The 22,521-nt window shown below is 35.5% G+C and overlaps 1 protein-coding gene across 1 annotated transcript in view; it reads left to right on the top strand.

Moving 5' to 3' along the window:
• DOK6 (docking protein 6) overlaps positions 1-22,521 on the top strand; it is a gene marked incomplete at its 3' end in the record, with an annotated part of 238,553 nt that overhangs the window by 92,781 nt on the left and 123,251 nt on the right. The window contains exon 2 of the mRNA XM_083869871.1: positions 1,483-1,590. Within this exon, the coding sequence (XP_083725997.1) occupies positions 1,483-1,590 (108 nt within the window). The remainder of the gene's footprint in view (positions 1-1,482; positions 1,591-22,521) is intronic.

Raw genomic sequence — 22,521 nt, 5'->3', positions numbered from 1 at the left:
TAATTTCTGAGACAGAAAGTATGGTTGTGTAGTTGCCACTTTACAACCTTAGTAGAAAAAGCTTAAAAGTTGTATGCTTTGTAAGAAGTATACTTAAAGAGGATTTAATTGCATACCATGTTTTCTTCTAAAAGTCTTCATAATTAAACATATTGGTACTGTAGCCCAATGGTAGGCCTTTAAAAGAAAACACTTATTTTGACTGATAGTGGCAACAGGATAGTGTCAGTAGTATTATATAATAATGTGGTTAATTAAGCTTAATTATTTTAATGACATGACATTTTCTGCTTGTACTCAGTTTAGACAGCAGACTGAGGGGAAAACTCTGCCTGCTCTAGTTCTTTCTAGGTTTTTAAATTATTTATTATTTTGATAACGAGAGGTATCGTTGATCCACATTTAACAGTACTGTGTACTATGTACAATTTCTTGAGCTGTGTCCTTAAATTTTGTAGAATTTGTACTGAATTAAGGCACATATGGCCAATGGAATCATTAAGTAGCATTATATTTGAGACTTTTTTCAATGTACCCCTTAATTAATAACATAAAATTACATATGATATTGTTTATAAAGCTGTCCAAGAACTGGAGAGAAGAATGAAGTAAACTGCTGTCATAGATTATAAAACTAGATTGATATCTAATCTCTTACTTGCATAATATAGTCTAGAGGATTGTCATTAATCAGCTTTTCTTTGAACTGCAAATGTATGACTATTTGATAAATCAAATCTTGTTTTAAAATTCTGGTTATGGCAATATGATCAGAATGCTCAGTAGGTAGTCTAATAAATTCCTCTTGATTTTTAAAAATGCTTTTTAAGCAAAATCTGATGTGTTTCTTGTTAAAATTTTTGGGAGGATTTTAATTTTTCACTACATGTTCCCTAAGTTTACTAATCTGCATACTTTTTCCTTACAAAGTTTGTCATTGAACTGAGAGAACTAGATGTTGTTGTCCAGAAATGGTCATATTAGTTCTTATTTCAACCTTGTGTTTTCTGTGTACGCAATGATGCTAAAGGTGATTACTGTGTTCTGTTAAAATCTGCAATGAATGCTTCTCAGTGGTATGAATCCTCTCATAGAAAAAGAGGACAGACAAATGTGAAAGCTAGAAATGCATGGAGTGATTTCTTGGAGAAATTTCTCTAGTGACAGTCTTACAATGCTTTTCCTATTCAGAGTTCATGGATTTACTTGCATCTCAGGAATTGTAAATTTTGTCAGTAATTACGGAATTTGAAAAAAAGTTTACAAAAGATTCGAAATAAATATATATAAATTGATAAATTGGTATACTTGTATAGAAATAATTGATGCTCTTGGGATTTTCCAGACTCTTGAAGTAAAGCACTGTCATTTTAAAATTTCTTCTTAAGTTCTGTAATTACTTCAGTTCTGTAACAGAATACATTTGTAATACTATCCACCTTTAAAGAAAAACTAATTAGAATCCACTGATTTCGTTCACAGATTTTTAGGCGTTGTTGGTTGGTTTTCAAGAAGGCTTCCAGTAAAGGACCCAGGAGGCTAGAAAAATTTCCAGATGAGAAGGCAGCATATTTCAGGAACTTTCACAAGGTAAGTCATGCCTGTCTCATGAACTGAAGCATTCCCTGTTTACCACTGTTCCTTGGGAAGAGAGTGTTCATGCTATGTCTGGTTTGCAAACAATACAGTGAAAGCCTTTGTTGAAAATGTAATCCTGCCAATAAAAGCAGAGTAAAACATCCATAAGTCTCAGTGATGCAGGTGAGATATCGCACTGTTTTCTTTCCAGATGGGCACAAAACTCTCAATGTATGTGAACCAACAGAATGATGATTTTTTAGTTAAACACTTGTAGTTTGGAAATGTGTAAAATTGGCTGCCTATTCAATTGTTTAATCAGTAGTTGTTAGCTAAGTATTAACCAAATTCTGAAAATGCTAAAATCCTTAGTTGTAATGGTGACACTCTTCAAAATGAGTAAGGTTTTCCCCAGAACTCAAGATTTACAGGGCCTTTTCGCAAAAAGGGTTTTTAGCAATAAATAATCAGGACTCGCTGAATGAGATACTCTCTGCTTTCTCTATCACTCACTCTTCTGTGATGAGAAACAAGATATTTGAGCATGAGTTCTTTCTGTCTCATAAGTTACTGTTATCAGTCTGTGAGTAGACTTCATGTTGCCTAATCTTAAAACAGGGGTATGCACATGTACTATTGTCTTCTACCAAGTGACTGTTAGCTTTATGACATATCAGTGTTAGATATTCCATTAAACCTGTCAAGTTGAAATACAAAGATGATTTAACCAAGGGCCATGCAGCAAGCAGTGAAAAAGTGTGAACCTAAGCATTGATCTCTTGAAGGCAGGTGTGATTTTTTTTTACCAAAAAAACTACAAATTGGCCTTCAAGTTCCTGTAGCCAGGCTGCTCTACCATAGGTCACCTGTGTAGACACAAGTCCTGCCAGCAAACCATCTCCAGCATGAGCTTCTCTCTCCACGTGTCCACAGGCCAGAAGCCTGCTCCAACGTGGGCTTCTGATGTGGCCTCTGTTCTTTAGCCAGGCTTTGGGGAAGCTTTTGTGTTTGTTATCTTTTAATTATTTTTTGAGCCTTTTATGCCTGTAGCATACTTAATGTGTTAAAGGACTCAGAAAGACTTTATGTGTTGCTCATCAACTGTCGTCATTGTAGAAAAATAATATGAAATGCAGGAATTGTTTGAGAAGGTAAGAAAGTAGTGTAGATGCAGCTGCATGTTGTAGTATTGATGGAAGAGTCATCCTTTGCAAATGGAAGGGAGGGGTGTTACTCTTTGCCATCTGTTTTTTTCCCTTCTTATTCCCCTCTGTGAGGATAGGAAGAAAAGAGAAAGAAATGGATACTCTTTCCTATTTAAAAAGATAATGTGTTTCTGGCTGTAGAGAAAGAGGAAATGTATCTGTTCACTTGGATTATATCCATTTTTCAAATAAAGCCATGAAATCATTTCTGAAGGTATATTATCACAAAATAGAAACCCAGAATCTTATTCTCTGGCTTGATTCTTTTCCCAAGGATATTTTATTATTTCCTAGTGATTATTCTCTTCAATTGCCTCCATTCTGATAAATAAAATAGTGGTGAAGTAGATGTGTGAGTTGTGAATAGTCATCGAGCATGACTATTGAGGGAACAGTGCAGGTTGTTATAGGATCAAATATAGTTATTTGATAGCTGGTGTTGGATGAAAATACCCTGGTTTTCTTTCCTTTTTTTTTTTTTTTTTTTTTTTTTTCTAGAGCTGGTCATTTGTTCATTATATTTTGAAGTTGTTCAAAATGCATATTTATCTCTAGTCAGTGCAAACTATTAGCCCTATCTTGAAATTCTCCATTTCCTTTCTCACTCACAAAACTTAAAGAGGGCATTTGGTATGAAAAGTTGAAGATTAACTCTGAACACTGAGAATCAATAAAAAATAGTATTAAATATTCAAGAACTGAGACTTGGTACTTCTAAAGAAAGATTAAAATAGGAATTGCAAGTCTGACTCCTTATGAAAGGAAACATGCATAATGGGACAAAAGGCTCTATTTACTTGCCAATATTCATATAAGACTATATATATCAACCTTGAGATCCTTTTTCCTATACAACTTTCTTTGTAAGTATTAGAGGAGGCTGGTGTATAGGAGTACTCAGAATGCACAGTGTTTCTCTAGCAACTTATGTCCTTCAGACTTTGAGATCAGTCTGGGTTATCTTGGGAGAAGGCCTAGGAGTAGCACAGAGTTATATTGTAATGTGAAATTTTTTTTAGCTTTCTTTATACAGAGATATAGAAGAAAATTTTACATCTCAAGTGGAAATATACCAAAAATTAATGTCTTTGATTTACCTGTGTTCAAATCAATATTCAGAATCACAGACAGTAGCCCAGTATAAGTAACTCATCAAGGTTTCCACTCTTCTATGTTTGAGCTTGAAATGAGGCTCAAATGAAATTCCCCTTTAAAGTAATTTACCAAGATGTCTATATATCTTCTATACTTATGTAATAAACTTGTGTACTGGGCAATATGATTTATAGAAGGAGCTAAACAGAGGGAAAAAAAATAGAACTTGTAACACAAAGCTAAGATAATTTAAAAATAGAGATTTTCTGGGTTTTATATGTTAAATAAATAGTCATTAATGAGTAAAAACGCTGTTCTTTTTAGAACATTGATTCCCCTCCCCCCTCAGTACCCAGACTATGTATGGGTTTATTTGCGATTCTGTAATTCTGTAAATTGCTGTTGTGCATTGCTTTGGTGTTGGTTTTTTTCACTACTAATTTTCTTACTATAAATAACAGTAATGGCATTAGTCCTAGACAAGTGCCTCCTAACAGCAACAGTGCATATTACATTCATTAGCCAAAACGTGACCTCATCTCTTCCTTGCAGTTTCTGGTATCAAATTAAAACTTCTCATTACTGTAAATTTAGATCATTGCACTCTTGCTCAGGTAAGTTTATAGTTTAGCTGTTCTTTTTTCCCTTGAACATTCATTTTGGAGGTTGTGCAGCTGTATTGACTCCCATTGCTCCCTCCAAAGAGGGGATAAAATGGCAATAGCCATGCATCCATGCCAGGGATGGATATGTTTTTGGTAGCCACCCCTGCATGAGCAGAAAAGACCAAAAAACAGACACCACAGCTTTACCAACTTAAAAGAGAGCACAAATAAACAAGATTTCTTATTTCTGTAATAGAAGATATAAGGTATATAAAAAGGGAAATTTTCATGGTTTGGAGACATGCTGATCAGGCAGTACCAGGTCCCTGTAACCCATTAGAAGACACTTTCCAGGAGCATTACAGCAAGTCAACATGGTTAACTAGCAGCATGAAGATTACTAGAAATGAGAGACAAATGTCCCAACCTAGACTGTATCCAAATGACCTAGAAAAACATTACACTGTTGGCCAATTAATTATTAAAGCAGAATTAGAAAGAGCAAAGTAGAGTTTGAAGAGCAACTAACCAGAACAGATTCTGACCCATCAGGATCAAAAATGTTGCTAAAGACCCCAGAGTATGAAGCAAATGTGCAAAAAAGAGAGTATAAATAAGCACTTTTGCATTGGGGTGTGCCATAGAGAAAAGTGACATGTTCTTGTGTGTGTATGTGAGGGGGGGGTTCTGTAGACATAGCTTTGTGTTATAAACTTGATCATATGTACTTCAGACCCAGCTACACAGAGAACTGAGTAACTCAAGAGCCCAAATGCCACTTAAGGATAATATAGCTGCATTACTAATGGTAGTCCATAAATACCAAAATGGGAATCAACAAATAAGGATTCTTCCATTCCTTGTAAAATTTCCAGTTCCATTCCTGCATGCTTCCTCTTCACTTATAAGTTAAATAACTCTCACATGAAATGAAGGTGTTGGGAATTGGGTCTGTCCCTGACAAGATAGAGCTGTCTTGGAGCAAGGCAAGCTTGAATCTGTCATTGCTGCTGTGCTTACCCTTCAAATAAATAAATAGCTGACATCTGGCACTGAGATCAAAACTTACTGATTTAATCCCCCCAATGTGAGAGATTGTTCTGTTAAGATTGTGTAAACAACAGCTATCTCTAAGGTTTTGAGTTTTAAGTTAGCAAGATTAAAGTAGGATAAGAGTTTTAGATTTATGTTATTTTTTTTTCCTGTCATTATGTTCGATTATGATGTGCTTTATATAAATCTGCAAATGCAAAAGGAAATAAATTGCAAAACATTTTAGCAATGACTTCTGATCGTCAAAAATGTATATGGGACAGATGGTGTTAAGCACATTATATAATGTGTCTGCAAAAATAGATAATAATCAAGAAAAAGAACAGCAGTAGCCTTCTAACTGTAGTTTATGGGATTAAATTTATGACCAGGGCCACACAGTGGTAGATACCTTACAATTTTATTTCATAGCTTGATTGTCCTGAAGAAACTTGTTGGATGCAATCCCAGTGATTTATGGCAAGTTCTTGCATCAGCTGCAGCAGCTTCTTGAACACTTCTTGGCACATGTGGGAACAAATGCACACCCAGATGCACACCTCTTACCTGTTTGGTAAGAGGAAGGAAGAGACAGGTTCTCTCTGGGCAGTAATATGCAGTATGCAGGAACAATAAGATATTTATTCTTTTACAGCAGAGTTCCTAGTCTCTAATTGAGATGACCTTAAACCATGAGATGCTTATTCAGGATAAATGAAAACCACTGAATTTTGCCATGGTCATATACGTGCTAGCTCCCACAATTCTCAAATGTAATTACAGCCCTGAAATGAAAAATAAATAAAAATACTTATATATGGTTGCATTATCACAATCATTAGAACTTCTCTCTCATTGTTTCCACTTAGTTGCCTTTTGGTTTTACTGGTTTGTTTTTTTCCTTCGTGTTCTCTAGCCATTGCCAAGTTGCCTAAATAAAGATTCTTATTTTTAAAGAAATGTGAAGTAGCCTACTGTCTATTCTAGTTTAGTCCAACAGTTCTGTTTTACTGTGGAGAATTTCAGATTCTTGTGTTGCTCATGTTCACTACAAAAGAAGTTGTGCACATTTCGTTATGGACTTCTATAATCAGCATGTTACTATTATTTCTCATGATATTGTATTGTTTCTCAGCTGCAAAGGTGTTCTTAAAAAGAAAGGTGGACAGCCACCAAAATATAAGTGTTAGGCCTTATTCTTTTGCTTTTTGTGATAAAATATATTAAAACACTTGATTTACCTCTAAATTTAAATATTATTTGAATTCCCCTTCTGCAGTTTTTACTTGGTATAATTCTTATGCTGTCTGTTTTTCAAAAACTCAAATTAAAACCTGCCTGGTTTTGCTCTGCTGACCATTTTGCTTCTACTATTTGTAAGTTGATCTATGATTGCTCAATAAGTTGTTATTTTCTCATGTGGTTAAATTCACTAAAAAATTCATATATGAGGAAAGCTAAATAGGAATACTTTATGAAGATCTGGTCACATTCACAGATGTTGTTTGCTTTGAAAACCATCCCAGATTTAGAAAACTTTTTCCTTTCCATCTTCTCCCCTTATTAAGTATGATTTTTTTCCCAGAATTTCTTTCAAAAAAATTCAAAATAGTGATCTCAATGTAGTATTTTCCAATGAACCCAACGAGTGTATGTGTGTGACTGTTAGTTTTGAATAATATATTTCAAGTTTTTATCTGCAAATAATTAGGAATTTAATTTTTTTTTGTAATTCTTTGCTCTTTGAGGTTGAAAGAGGTGCCCAAATGTACTTTGTGTGGTTTTAATATTCCTATTTCATTAAGTCTTCCAAAGCAGAGACAACTAAATCTTCCTGAAAACAATATCCTTATTTTTCCTCATTTTGACATGTAATTATCCTCAAATATTTGTTTACAGCACTTTCAAGTAATATCTTGTAGCAAAATCATGTGGCTGGGATGGGAAGGTTATGAAGGACATTGCTTCCATAGGTTGCTATTATTCAGCCAATGAAATTAAAATTAAACCTATTTAAATGAATAACTGTTAGCAAAATAGCTACAGTTCTGTCACCAAACAAAAAGATTTGCAGTAATTATCAGATGCCTCTTAAAATATAGAAGTATTTGAACAACATGGTTGTTCAAAGCAAGCATTCCATGTACCAGAAAGCAAATTGCAGGTATAATTGGAGCTGTGCTGGTAATAAAGCTGTTAAGAGAGTCTGAGCATATCAGAGGGCAGCATAAAAACTAATAAAAAAAATCCTTTTCTACAAAGATTGTATCAAGCCAATAACACCTTCTTTCCTTAACAATATAATGAAGAAATCTACAAGTTGAGCATGCTGACGGGCTTTGAAGTCCTACAAAGATGGACCTAAAATGCATAAGTGATCCTATGAGTCACTTCCTTTATCCATTCATCCATCTAAACCTTTAAGTCACAAGGTATTATTTTGAAGTGGAAATTCACAGGTTAAATAACAAAACAGCGTTAATGTGTGGTGTTGAAGTCCTCAAAAGTGGCATCAGTGGCTGAATCTAACTATCAAGGAGGGAAATAACAGTAGGAAAATTAAAGATAGTCTTTACTTGTAACACAAAGCAACACCAAGACCTGTTAGTGGTGGTTCTTATATGAAGATCCATGTACACTTTAGTAGTTGAGTGTGTGCATAGTTTGGCAGCAAAAGGGACACTCTGCTCTTACGAATCAGTTACTTAAATAGGAGAATATATCCCCATTAAATTAAGTATTAAAAGAAGATGGAAGACCAAACCTTTTACTTGGAAAAAAATAATACTGGATAGGGGAGCAGTGTTTAAACATTTCAGTAGGAGGAGAAAAATAAATATAGTGTAAAACTTCCAAAATGTCACTGTACCATGGAACAATTCAGGACCTCTGGAGCCCATCTAAATTAGCTTGATACAAGGAATAAAAGAAAAATAGCTAACTGATGTTTAGAACAACTAAATGTGAGAGCAGGCTAAGCAGAGCGGTCAGTATTTCCTCACTGGAAATCTTGAAGGCCTAGCTTGGCCTTCGTAATCTAACTGAAGAGCCTGCTTTCAAGGTGGACCAGATGATTTCCAGGGTTTCTATCCAACACAGGCGTTTCTGTGAACTGGGAAGTTTATGTCACTAAAGCCGCTAGTGTAGCTCTTGGTATATCTCTCTGCTGCATGTATTGTGTCAAACTGGTCTTGCCCTCTCCTGAGAATATTTCATCTTCCTAGTGGCTCTTAAAGCAGTCTCAGGAGAACTTTTCTTTGAACTTCTCTAGTGTTATTGTTTTACAGTAGAGGACATGGTGGTCTATGTGTCAGTTATGTGTATTCTGCTTTTGCCGTGGAAATCTAGCCGTGTTTTGACGAAGTTCAAAGCCTTGCAAATCTGCATTTTGTGCATATTTTCTGGAAGCACTTTGACAGCTAAAATGTTTCATGTAATTTGTAAAGCTATGAAAATGATGGAAATTCAGATATTTTTCTCTTGAGTAATGGAATATGTTTCCCCCAGTTCATTCAGGGCTAAAAACTGGTATTCATTGTAAGAACTACTTATCATTTTTATAGACTAGTTCAGGGACAGGTGTTTGAGGTGAGATCATGGAGCCATTGTCTGCATGCATATCCTCTGGCACTTGGTCACATGGAAAGGAAAATCATTGAATTAAAACTTAAGAGAAGAAATAGACCAAAGGTTAGAGCGTGGGAGAAAAATAAAGTAATAAATGTTCTTTCTGGCATGCTATGAAGCACCTTATCCTTTGGATAGCTGTGAGAAACACCAAGGTCAATGGAAAGCTGGCTGCTCAAATAATTGCTATGAGAAATGCTGAAGCAGAGAATAGGATGGGGAGATTTTGAAGAAAATATATATTACTAAAAGTAATAAATCTATTTTAATTGACTGCACAAAGCCAGGGAGACTGGTGCAGAGGTAACAATCCCAACAATGAGAGGGAGGTGAACAAACAAGCAAAGAGCATGGACATGGTCTGTCCCTTCAGCTCAGCTACACCTGGTAAAAAAAGTCTATGCAGCAGGACAGGTGCACATTAACAGAAAGCAAGGAGAGATTGTTCAGGTTTTTACACCCAAGTAAATTGCTCTCCAATAACGCTACCTCATTTGTTCCAGCAGCTGGGAGATATTCACTTCTCAGACATAGCCCAGGAGAGACCAGTTCTGAAATAAGAAGAGCATGTGTTTGGAAGAGAGAGTTTCAGTAGCAGGGACCCTAATGAAGCTGGGGGATAGGCACTTAGGAGGAGAGAGACTGGAATTGAGGTCTCTGAAGCAGGTCCTTATTGGTCCTTGGGGGGGAAATCAAGAAGAAAGAATTGAGCTAGGATATAAAACAGCTGGGCTTGCTGTGGAGATTTTCTCAAAACTCCCCTTTTTAATGCAAGCAAAAAGTGAAATCTGGAGATCTTAAATTCAAATCAAAAATTTAAAGGACTTTTTTGACTTTCTGTTTTCACCATGCAATTCCTTGTTTCTTCCCTGCCAATATAATCCACACGACTCAGAAGCAAGGAGAGTGTAAAAGAAACTAATATTTGTGAAACCATCTGTGTGAAATATACTTGTATGATGACCAGTACAGAAGAACCTTGAGAAGTCAGGTCATACCATTAAGTCAGAAAAACATTATGAATTTATGACAGTCAAACAAATTTATAATGCCTTTATTTAGCAGAATGGTATTCATCATTTATTCTGACTGTGGTGAAAAATAGTTATGGAAAATCAAATGCAATCATATATTTATGACAATGTATATCATAATATGTGTTGAATAGGTGCCAATAAACATAAAGGTATTTATTTGTTATAAGATACAGGGTAGGAAGGCCGTAAATCAGATGCAGTGGGGCCCACCACCATAAACAACAGGAAAATGGTAACACCTATGGAGCTAACAGTCAAAGTAATATTGTCATCTTCCTTTCCTAGCCTTCAGCACTTGACTCTGCATTTGTATTTTTTCCAATATTTTTTGCATCTATTTTCACTATTCAAGTGTAGAAAGTTAGTATGCTACATAAATAATAAAAGTTCATGATGAAAGTTAAAGACCTAATTATCTAGACTGCAGTTTATAACACTAGTAAAAAATATGTTATGTGAGGATTTTTTTTTTTTCCTAATGACTATATTTTCCCTTGAAGCCACTCTGAATTATATGTCTGTTTTGCTGGGGAATATTTTCCACATTGCTGTGGAAATGGGAAGAGGTGTGGACCCTTCTGTAGTCACTATAAAAGGATGCAGACAGGTACAGACAGCAGGTTATGGTGTATGAGGAGGGGCCAATAGGTGTGTCTCTGTAATTTGTTTTCTCTTAATAAAAGGAGATTAAATATAATGTCTTATGAGTACTAAGTTTCATTTAAGGTTTTGGTTTACTTGGAGTAAGGCAAGCTTTGCAATGTAAATAAAGAACAATTTATTATGAAAATTAGCACAAAACTATCTAATTTTTACTTCTTCATAGAGGGAAATTTGAAATTCAAATCACTGGCTGATGAAGGTTATTAAAAATGCATTAGAGTTGAAAATGTAGCTGCATGTAATTGTCATAATAGATACTCAAAATTATTTTATCCCCAATGACAATTACGCTAAAAGAATTTTCAAATTATCAACTAACAAACTTCAGTTAATTTTAGAAACAAATAAAATGTAAACATTTCATAAAGTTTGTAAAAAATCAAAACTATTTTAACGTAATCCTAAAACAAGGGTTACATTTCTGTTTGGAATCATTCCTTTTCCTCTCTAGCAAATTACTTCACTCTTGCAATTTTCTTTTACCTCAGTTTCTCTCTATTGCATTTTTCTCTCCTATACCTTTTTCTCCCAGAGAAGTCTGGGCCACTTTCACTGTATGTGTACACACACATGCACAGGCATGGCCTGCATTTAGACTAAACTAAACTCATTCATTTTCCCTCTATACCTGGTAGTTTTCATCTAGTTGATGCATTTTCCTGATGAGTGTCCAGGGATCTCATAGATAGTGCTATTAATACTTCCTCAAGAATATCTGAAGTGCCTATAATCTATATGTTTATATTTAAGAACAGCAGGAAAATGCCAATTTTGACATTGTTGGATTGGGATGGGAGGTATTTTTAAAGACACTGAGGCGTATTTACAACCTTTAAAAATCAACAGAGGGGAAAGTTTTTCAAAATAATACTACTTTTGTGGTGGATGTGTAAGTACTAATGTTCTCTAAAAAACAGGACAAACCAGAAACTGTTGGGTAGTGGATATGTCTGTGGTTATGCTTGTAGATGTGCACAGATGGGCTTGCACAACTTGTTGTTGTCCACAGCCAGCAATGTGTCCAAGCCCCCAGCTGAGCCCCGTGCATGTGTTTGTATTCTTCCCCTTTGGCATAAGGTGAGAAAGCCAACAGTAAGGAATGCAAAGACAAAGATGTCTCTTCTCTTTTCCTGGCTTGTAATTTTTTTTCTTTGTCTGAATATACCTCTTGATAGTTCTGCAGATACTCAGCATCTGAGAGGTCCTTAAAATCTGCATCATAAGTTTGTTCTCAGCTCTGATTTTTTTCCCCTGTGAGTGTTATGTTAGCGATAAGACAGCCTTTGTCACCTGCTTCTGACCCCAGTCTCCCCCATGGTTTCAAGATCTGGCTAAAGGGAGCTAGAGCTGAAATTAAAGGCTTTCACAGATTGAAACAGATAGGAAGAGGAATTACACCTGGGGCTTGGCTACTGGCATCATGTACAGCATAGATACAGGCATAATAATTTATGTGCATTGAAAGCCTACAGTTATGTGGATCCTCTAACACTCCTGACCCAGTTTGTCAATGCAGTGAGAGATTTCCTGGTTAGGGTTTTAACTTGCAGTTTAGCAGGAAGAATTATACATACAGATCACTTAGTGCATTCAATTGATTACTGCATCTAAGTGATTTGTTTTCAAATTTAGTCTATGTTAATAAACACTTACTTTTAATTGAGCTGATCTAACAAGATAATTTTGGAAACTAATGCAAGTCAGCTGATTTAAGTAAATTGAGAGGAAAATTGGAAGGAAGTTTTAGAAAAGTATGTTTCTCCTTTTCTTTCTACTCAAAGACCAGTAACATTCCTTTTAATTAACCAATACCTTTGGGTCAAAAATAGAACAGATCTGGACATAATCATGTACTTAGGGAATGTTAAAAGTGAAAACTCTGAAAACTGGAAACGGTTTCTAACTGTCCAGTGTATTTTACTCACCTCTCAAAGATATGAACATTCAGCATGATCTAATGTTCATAGTGAAATACTGTATAAATATTGCTTACATGCCTACAAACTCTAGCAAGAAGTTTGATATTGAAAACTTTTTTTTAATTGCAGCTGAAATTTGAAAGGATAATTGTGAAACATATTTATTTCAGTTGTGAATCATCTTCCCCCTCTGCCATCTCTCTCTAGCATGATGTTATTTTTCAAGTGTGCACCTGGGTTGCAAATTAGAAAATTCATGTTGTTTTAGTATTAAGACATTACTTTAAATTTTGTTAGCATTCAATTTTACAGAAGGCTATTTTTTTTCTCTTTTATTTTAATGCATACACAGTAGCCTGGTAGTCAGATTGCTCTTCAAAATGAAAGGTTAGATTGGAAAACATATTTCAAAGTATCTTTAAGATAGCAAGGAAATGGGATTGAGGAGAACTGGGATTTTTGTTCTGCATGTGACTGTCTGTACAAATACCTTGTGAAGTGCGAATGCATTTTTTTTCAGTAGGTATTTAAAAATCCTAATTAAAATGTTTGTTAAGGGAATAAAATGTTTGTACATATGAACTGATCAGATATTAACTATCACTTTCAAATGCCAGGCTACCAGCCAGAACCAGAATAATCCCAGTGGGCTGGTTGATTTTATGGTTTAGGCAGCAGCTCAATCCTGATGATATTACAGCAGCACGACTTGAAAGAAAGTAACTTGGCTTGGAAAAATCCCTACATCTTTGTCTAGTAAAGGCAGCTGATATGACTTTAATATGCTTACTCTACCCTGGTAGATTTGATTTACCAACACTGTCAACAAATTTAGCATTTAAAGTGGCATAACAAAAGCTAGTAGGGGAGATTGTTTTCTGTCCTTAATTTTTTTAGATTTCATTGAGACAAAATTAGGAGTTTGTAACTGCTTATGTGGTAAGCAATCAGTTATAGAACACCATGAAACTGAGTACCCAGGTTGTAGCCCATATGTAAATCAAATATTCATAATACTTAGAAATACTAAAGACTTAAAGAATGGAGAGAAGTTTTCTTTATATCCTTTAAAATTTTGTGCCTGCTCTGCCTTTCTCCTAATCTTAATCTCAACCCCCTGAGCTTTATTTTAATTGGATTTTTCCCCTCCTCTGCTCCAATTATAGCAAAGGAAGATGAATGGATGATTTTTGTGAGTGCACTGGCATTTTACAGATGTAAATAACAATAATTTTTTTCTCTCATTTAATTAAATTTTGTGAAATTAAAATCATTATTTTATTTAGTATTTAGTCGAAACTTGCATAATGTCATCTAGATTTTCTAAAAATGCTGAAAAATTCAAGCATTCATTTTTTAAAATCTCAGTTTTATCTGAGGAGGATAAGAAGGAATTATTCATTATTCTTCTACTATCAGATCTACACATATTTCTTCCCATCAAAGTTTTCTTTTTTGCCCTGACATTACTGCCTTATACTTAGGCTGATTTATTTTAAATATATTCATTAATTCTGCCAAGCTTTTTGTTTCATTATTTTTATGATGTACTTTTTCAGTTAACAGACAACTGTTGTTACAGGCGTGGTTTCCTTTTAGTACTTGGAGGAACAAACATTTACTTGGTTTCTTAACTTCTGGTTAAGAAGTTTCTTAAACCCTTACTCCTCTGAAATAGCAGCTGGAGACCTGCCCTAGAGGCATAATGTGGAGGTTGATATGCCCCTCCTTGGCAAAAGTCCTGAAGAGTGTTGTTGCCATAACAACTCATATTCCAAGAGAAAATACACATGCAGAGATGGAGAAAACTCTTCTGTTCTCCTTCTGAATTGTTTTTGTTCTTTTATGATCCATTCTTTCACTTCTCTGATCTTGGGATTTCTTTTCTCCCTTATTATGTTTCTCTTGAAATCTTGTGGTTTAAGATTTGCTATTCTTTCCTGAAATAGGGTGTTTTTTCTTTTTTTTCTCCCTCTCAGTACATTTTAACCTTAAATCCTCTTCTCCTGTCTCCTGCATCTCCTTTTCCTATTGCTGGTTTTGTGCAGTATATGCCGATGTCATGGAAATGTGTTTCATCTTAAATACTCTGAATGACCTAATCCCATAAGGCTTTGCCCAAACCCACAAAGATCCAAATATCGTTGCAGGTCTGTTAGCATCCCTTTCTTAAACTTATAAGTTATTTCTTATGAAGAGTTCTCTTGTCCAACTCCTGCTCACAGCAGAGCCTCCTCTGAGGCCCAAGGTCTGAGCAAACATGGTTGCCCAGGGCAATGTCCAGTTGGGTCTCCAAGGTTGGAGATTGCAGAGCCTTCCTGGGTTGCCTATCCCACTGCTGGACTGTCTTCATGGTGGAAACATCACTTCTCATATGCAGTCTGAATATCTCTTGTCTCAGATTATGCCCATAGTCCATCTTTCTCCCCACAGGCACAGCTGTGAAGAGCCTGGCTCCATCTCCTCCAAAACCTCCCTGCTGGTACTGGGGGGACTGCAGTCAGAGGCCCCCAAAGCCATCCCTGCTGCAGGATGGAGCAGCTACTGCCTTCAGCCTATCCCCCTGACAGGGCAAGTGGCCCAGCTCTCACTGTCCTGGGGACCCTCTGCTGACGTCACTTTGTCATATCAATTTCATTGGAGTCCCAAAATTGGGCAGAGTATTATAGATGTGATCTAATGTATACCGAGTAAAAAAATAATAATAAAAAAGGTCACTTTCCTTGATTTATGGCCTGTGCTTCCATTAATGAAGCCATTTTCCCAGTCCCAAAGGTCTTCATGCTTTTCAGGCAGCACACTACCTTTTCTTAAGAGCCCAAATCACATCCCACTCCATCCAAAACTGTAACAAAACTTCTACTCTGTGGCAATTGGATTTAGCAATGTCGAAGGAGCCGCTGCTAGCTGCAGATAGTATGACTAAAAGCTGAGCTGGGGGCAGGTGTTTAAATGCTTTGAGATCCTGTCTGTGCTCCTTTGATCTGTAATGAGCCAACATGTCCTATTCCCTTTTGCAGACTGGAAGCAGCATATTGGTACCTCCTTTGCCCTTTTCTTGCTGTGATAATTGACATGGCCCTTGCTTTTTATATCACTCTCTTATCGTTGCCAGGCTGCTTCTGGTATGAGGTGGTTTTTTACTGTCTGGGTGTCACTCACTGGAGTTCCTGCTCCTTGCCCCTGTGTTGGCTTTTGCTCTGTCACGTCACTGCTTGTGTGGTGTTACACAACAGATGGTCCTACGTGGGCCATTATTAACAAATAAGAGGATAAATGATTGCATTTTATAGTTCTCTCTTCTGCTTCTGTTTTGCCTAGTTAGAACTTAAATGACAGGAAGGTAGTGTGCAATGCAAAACAGAAACCCATTTATGTAAATTCAGACCTTTTCCTCTGCCCAGGCAATTTCCAGGGCTCTGCACAGTGGAAATAACATTCAGTAGATGGAATTGCAGAATCGTTTTGCTCCCAGTTTCATATGGGAGCCACATGTTTGGAAGAATTCAAATAAGATATAACCCAGAATGGAGGACTTAAATTTTATTCGTGGTTTTTGTGGTTTTCATCTCTTTTGGACCTCCTTTCTTGTTTACCATAGAATTGTAATTTTTGTAGTGACGCAAATATAATAAGTGATTTGGAAGTAATATTTCTGTAATTGTGGAAGAGTTATCGCATCTATTTAGATGTACAGTTTAAGCACCAGACCCCACGATGTGTTATATATGTACAGTCTTTACATTTACATGTAATACAAAAGGAAATCCTGGATCTTCAGCTGCATGACTAGGCCAGATTTTTAGTACAAGAAGCAAACAAAAAATATCCAGTGCATGTCAATAGTGAAGTGTTGTAGATTAAAGAGAAAGTTTATTGAAATGTTCCTAAAATCCTTCATCTTTGAAAGAAATAAATATAGTTCCAAAGAAAGTAATCAGAAAAGAGGAAAATTACATTTACTGTTAAGAAGCCATAGATCTCAGTTAAGATGAGCCTTTGTTTCAATTAAATGTCTTTTGGAATTTTATAGCTTTTTGCATCTAAACATAGCTAAGATACTGAAATGATAATGTAACACCCAAATATTCTTAAGGATAGGTGTTTTAAGATGCATTGATAGTAACAGTTTCATAATATAAAATATTTTGCTAGTATAATGAAATTGTGATGTTGTAATTATTTCCTGTTATTTACCTAGGCAAACAAATGCTCTTTCAAAAACAAGACTTTAGGTCAATAGACAGGCAAGGGCTAAAGTGTTTTTAGAGAGACCAGAAGTTTGTTACTAGAAATCTATTATCTGATCTTTTCTCTAGACAGGGGTTACTGACCACTTCAAAGCCTGTGTGTGCTGTTCAGAGTTTTATTTTCCATATAACAATCAGAAATAATTTCCTTGATCATCAGCCTATACCTGTGTGTCCTGCTTGGATTTAGGCTATGGCTACCTGCCATCAGAAGGTTCCTTATATTAGTAGTTTTCCTGCATTTGAATTATTTACTAGAAATCTGCAGCATGACTTTACTGAAATTAAATTACAGTTGGTGTGGCTGGAGACAAGTGGAGTTAGACTTCTGAAATCTATCAGGATGTTTTTCGGATGGTTTCCAAGTCTCTTGGCACAGACATGCACTAAAACTAATACAGACCAATCATTTAGTATTCCTTGTAACTCAGTCTCCTGGCATCTGGCAATGCTTGTACATTCTGGTAGGGAGTAGGATATGGAAAGAATTTGGTGTTAATGTCAAATTTAGGATCTTCGTGCAGAAAGGTGACTTCAAGTTTCTGTGAACATCTCAGGTTAAAAATTATTATCATAAGACTTGAAAGAAATGAAGTTTGGGTTTGTTTTTTTGTTTTTTTTTTTTTTTTTTTTTTTTTTTTTCAAAGTGAGGGCATAAACGAAGTACTTCATTTGATCCTCTTGCCTTTTTGACCATGGAGCATGAGATTTGTCCACTGTTGGTTCCTTCAGAGGAGTCCATCTCAATTTCTTCTCTTGTTTTTAAGGTTGATGCAGTGCTGGATATTTTATTAATTTCTTTTTTGATGGTTCATCCACCCAGATGAGGCTAGAGAGTATTTACAAGGTGTTGATAATTATGGACTTTACTATTCCTATGTAACATTTACTAAAGGAAGCAAGTGGAAGCTCTGAATGTGGTGTTCTTTCAGATGAGATGTTATACCAACGCAAAACAAACTTTTGGGTTTATCTCCAGACCAAGATAAAGAAAACAATGAGAGTGAGAGGAAGTGCAGTGCATTACTTGAAGCAATATTTAGATGATTCATGAGTGATCAAGACATAGGAGCAATAGTGTCAGAAAACTTATTATAGGATCTTTAGCCTTCTTGTTCAGTGCTTGATGTAGCTGTAAAAACATGTTACATTTTGGAATAATCCAAACATCAGAAAAAAATTGTTTCCAGATCAAGTGCATTTCTTTTCATCTGCTCCTACAAGGAATCTTTGAGGTGAACCAAATTCTTCACTGTGAGAGGAACCAAGTTACAGTAACCAAAACTGATGTGTAGCCTTGAGACTCTGATGCAAGCCTAGCCTAGTATAATTTTGCAGGAGATGATGCCTGTACCAATCCTAGAAGTTATCCTACCGAACAGTCCTTCAAGCCCTTCATAGCAGCCCTATGTCCTTTTATCAAATATTAATGAGAAGTAAAGGACTTGGATGTCTCTGATACAGCTATGTCAAGCCCTTTCCCTCCTCCACCAAGAAAGAAAAAACCCTGTATAATCTATGAAAAGAAAAATCTAAAATAAAGAAAGAAACCTTGGCAAATTTTGGTAACATGTAAGCTTAGTAACTCTTCCACATCTTTTCATCAGTGTAAAATTGTCTTTCTAGAGAAAAAGCAAAAGAGGTTTCAAAACTGATGCAAAAAAAATTGAGAAACCGTATGAAAAAGAAAACAAACTAGGAAATGGATGTGTGGACCTCTGAGTGATGGACATATGAAGCAGGAATTATTGATGAGGAGTAGGAGAACTGAGAAATGGGTCAGATGCTAAGAGTCCATGTCACACTGAGCAATGTATAGAGAATGGCACTAAACTATAGCACCAATGTCTAGTAGAGAAAAGAAAGTCTAAGTTAACATGCTAATGGTAGTGGAGAGTCGTATACTACATAATCATAGCTTAATGAAAAAGGATTTATTTCACCTACTGGAATAAATCAAAGGATAATAAATGGAAAAAAATCTGTTTGCAAGTTCACTCACTGAGTGGGCAATATTAAGGATTTTATTCATTGTTGAAGTTAATTTTGTTCTAGAGAGTTCTAGAGAGTTACAGATGGGGGAAATAGGAAAACTGTTTTTCAAAGTTTTTTTTGGTTTGGGTTGTTTTCAGTGTTAGCAAAATCTTAGGCAAAGTGCAATCCCACAATGGAAAAATGCTCATCTTTTGGGTTTTTGGTTGTTTTGGTTGTTGTTTTGGATTGTTGGGGGTTTTTTTGTGGAAAGTCTAGGTAGGACTCTTACATATATATTGGCACAGAAAATTGTCCCTTTTTTATGTTTCTCTTACTGATACAAGGTAATCAATGGTCTAGGTAGTTTCAGAATGGTATTTTGTTGTTGTGAAGAACAAGAATATTTTCAATGTATTAGACTGAATTTTGTCAACAAGTCCATTATAATATCACAAGGGAGCAAGTTTTGGTATAATGTTCCTAGCTTAGAAAAGTAGATTTACCTAATGTACTACTCACAAAAAACAGGGACATTTTAGTATATTTTTTTCAATTCTATTAGTCTTTTAAAACCTTAAAATCTACAAAGTGATGTTTTAAATTATTTCAAAGTAGCATGATTTTTATAAGTTTTCTTTTTGCCTTTTTAGTAGCTTTGATACTTTTCCTCCTTTTAATTTTTTTTTTTTTTTTTTTTTTTTTTTTTTTTTTTTTTTTTTTTGTGGTTGTTTTTTAAAGAAGTAAAAGATAAAATTAAACCGCAGTTTTAAAAATCTCTGAGATAAAGCAATCTGGTTGGCAAGGCAAAGTTCAATTTTTCCTTCATACAAGATAATACATTTTCAGGCTTTTTTTTTTTTAATTGCAAATGTTTAGCGAGTAGAGAAATGACTCGTGCTTAATTGGCATTAAATCCAGAATTCAGAATTTCATTAACTTAATTTTCTATCAATGGGAGGATAGACTTTCACCCCTTTGCCTCTGTCTTTCTACTCTGATCCTACTCTGAGGGAACCATACAGCACAATTTGAAGAGATGAACACTGAAGTAAATTTTCATTTCTATTTGATATTGAAAATTATATAACCAATAGAAATACTGAGGGGCTTATTTGGTAATATGATCTTTCTAGTTGTTAGTGTAAATTTGTGTTCCTGAAGTGTTCTCATTTCTTTTTCTGTTAGCTTGCCCAGTAAAATTATTCTTCCTAAAATCTTCATAAATTTCCTATGTTCCTAAATTGTTATAGCTAAAAATATTTCCTTCAGTTCTTGTAAAGCAAAGCATTCTAATGAGAAAGATATGATTTTTCAAAAAACAAGTTTAAGTGGCAGAAATGCTTTGGCCACCCATGTTAAACCACTAAAGTATTTGACAAGGAAATAAGTGTCTCACAATATCTCATAGTAGTTTCAAATAGGTCCATTTTTATGGAAAGTTGTACACAAGAGGGATATGAGTTCTGTGTGAGACTACAAATTCCTCAAACAACTTTGCTTTAAAGAAAGAAGGTAAAAGTCAGGGAGTTTGGATAGGGCAATTCATGTAACTTCATCAGTCACATTGGAGTTATAAGAAGTTTTATGCTGTCTAGGGAAGTTCTTTTATTCCAGAGACAAAGGAAAACTGAAATGTGTTTAAAACAAATTCCCCTTTTTTTCCTACATGGAGACTATTTTTCTTCACTTGCCTTGCATGTAGTTCAACTTAATCTCTCATATGGGTACCAAAAAGCAGCTTATAAGAATTTGGCAGTGTTTTTGTTGTCTCTTTCAGACATTAAATTCCCACCAGCAAATAAAATAAAATCCTGTTGCATGTACACTTTGTGCTGACAATATTTCTAAGTGTGTGATGGATGTTGCATATATGACTATATTAAACAAGGGAGGATTAATGTACTGATCAATAAGATGACTCAAAAAATCATCTTTACAAATGGCCATGTGTGTGTACTCAGGTATGTCTGCATTTATGTTTCAAACTAAAATTGCTATCAAAGTTTTGTAGCTTTAGTGCCAGGAATGTAATTTCTTGGCTCTATTATCATTATTATCTTATCTTATAAGCATTGCAGGATCTTTCATTAATCTGTAACACTCAAATATTAAGAAAAAAGAATAGACCTCTACTATATAACAGATATTAGAAGAAGGTTCAAAATGTCTTGTTGTCACTATTCAAAACAATTCTATTTATTTTTCTGCTATTCTAGAAAGAGAAATTTTCCCTTTTAAATACAGCAAGATTAAGGCAACTTTTTGTGCGTGGTGTGCACTGTCACACATGCACACACCTGTGAAAATGTCACTTTCTGTATCAGTTGCTTGTGTAAGAACCACTGGAGTTTTTTCTCCTATTAGCATTTTCCCTTTCCTATTGCACTGCCAGCTATATTTTTTAATTGTCTTTAATAATAATCTGAATATTTTTGTGTCCCAAATCCTCTTAAATATTTTGCTCTTATATCCTCCTTTTTAGCAAGACTAGTAGACTTGTACTCTGACTTTGGGGCCTTCTGTGTCTTCAAAATTCATTAATGACTTATGGATTTGGTATTTTTCCCTCAGGTTTTGGATTCTAGAATCTGCTCTCTCCTCTGTCTACTAATGCTTTCTTTCCCCCTCTGGGGGATTTCCTTGAGATTAGTGCTTTGGGTGAGTCATAGTAGCCCTCTCACACATTGGTTCATTTACCATGCATAGATTAAGGAAAATCAACAGATATTTCAGTAACTTCTTTAATGGGACAGGGATATTTGTGGTATTCAGCCCTTCTCTTATGCCCAAGACAAAAAGTAGTGAAATATATGGATTCTTACAAAGCCCTGAAAATGCATGATGAAAGTAAAAATTATAAGGGATTAGGAACCAAATGGTGAGGCAATTTTTGCCCCTGTGTCCAAAAAGAAGCCAAAAGGTCAGCCTGGAGAATACAGAGAATTCTGGCAGTCAACCAAAGGTCAACCTGGAGAACTTCTGACAGTCGTACTTCAGCCTATAGGAAGAACTGTGGAGTGAATCGTATTAAAATATATTTCCAGACATGTGAAGGAAAAGATAATATTTGGGAAAGGCAGCGTGGATTTACCAAGGGTAAATCATGCCTGACCAGTATGAATACTGTCTATCATATGTGATGAGAAGAGCTTTAGCAAGATTTTTCATATTTTCTCCTATGATAGTCTCAAATTGAAATTATTATTTTTGCAGGTGAATGTCTAGATGATGTAAAGTTGGCCAGCTAGACATACCTAGAAGGTCCCGTGAATGGGTTATAACCTACTTGGAGGTCTGTAGCAGGCGGGACTGCTGCAGTGTTTACTGGGACCACTATTGATATTGTCATCAGGTACCTGGAGGAGATAAGAGAGCTGCACCAGCTGTGCAGAGATCAAACTGGGAAGGATCAGTTGATATGCTTTTGTTAGTCAGGCTACCTTTTCAGCAAGCCAAATAGGCTGGACAAATGGGCTGACATGGGCTTTGTTAAACTGAATAAGGGCAAAAACCAGGCGCCAACCTGGGGATAGAAG

The sequence above is a fragment of the Zosterops lateralis genome (genome assembly GCF_965231275.1).
Source record: "Zosterops lateralis genome assembly, chromosome: 1".
NCBI lineage: Eukaryota > Metazoa > Chordata > Aves > Passeriformes > Zosteropidae > Zosterops > Zosterops lateralis.
The sequence above is the reverse complement of the archived record's forward strand: the minus strand, read 5'-3'. Positions and strand labels throughout refer to the sequence as shown.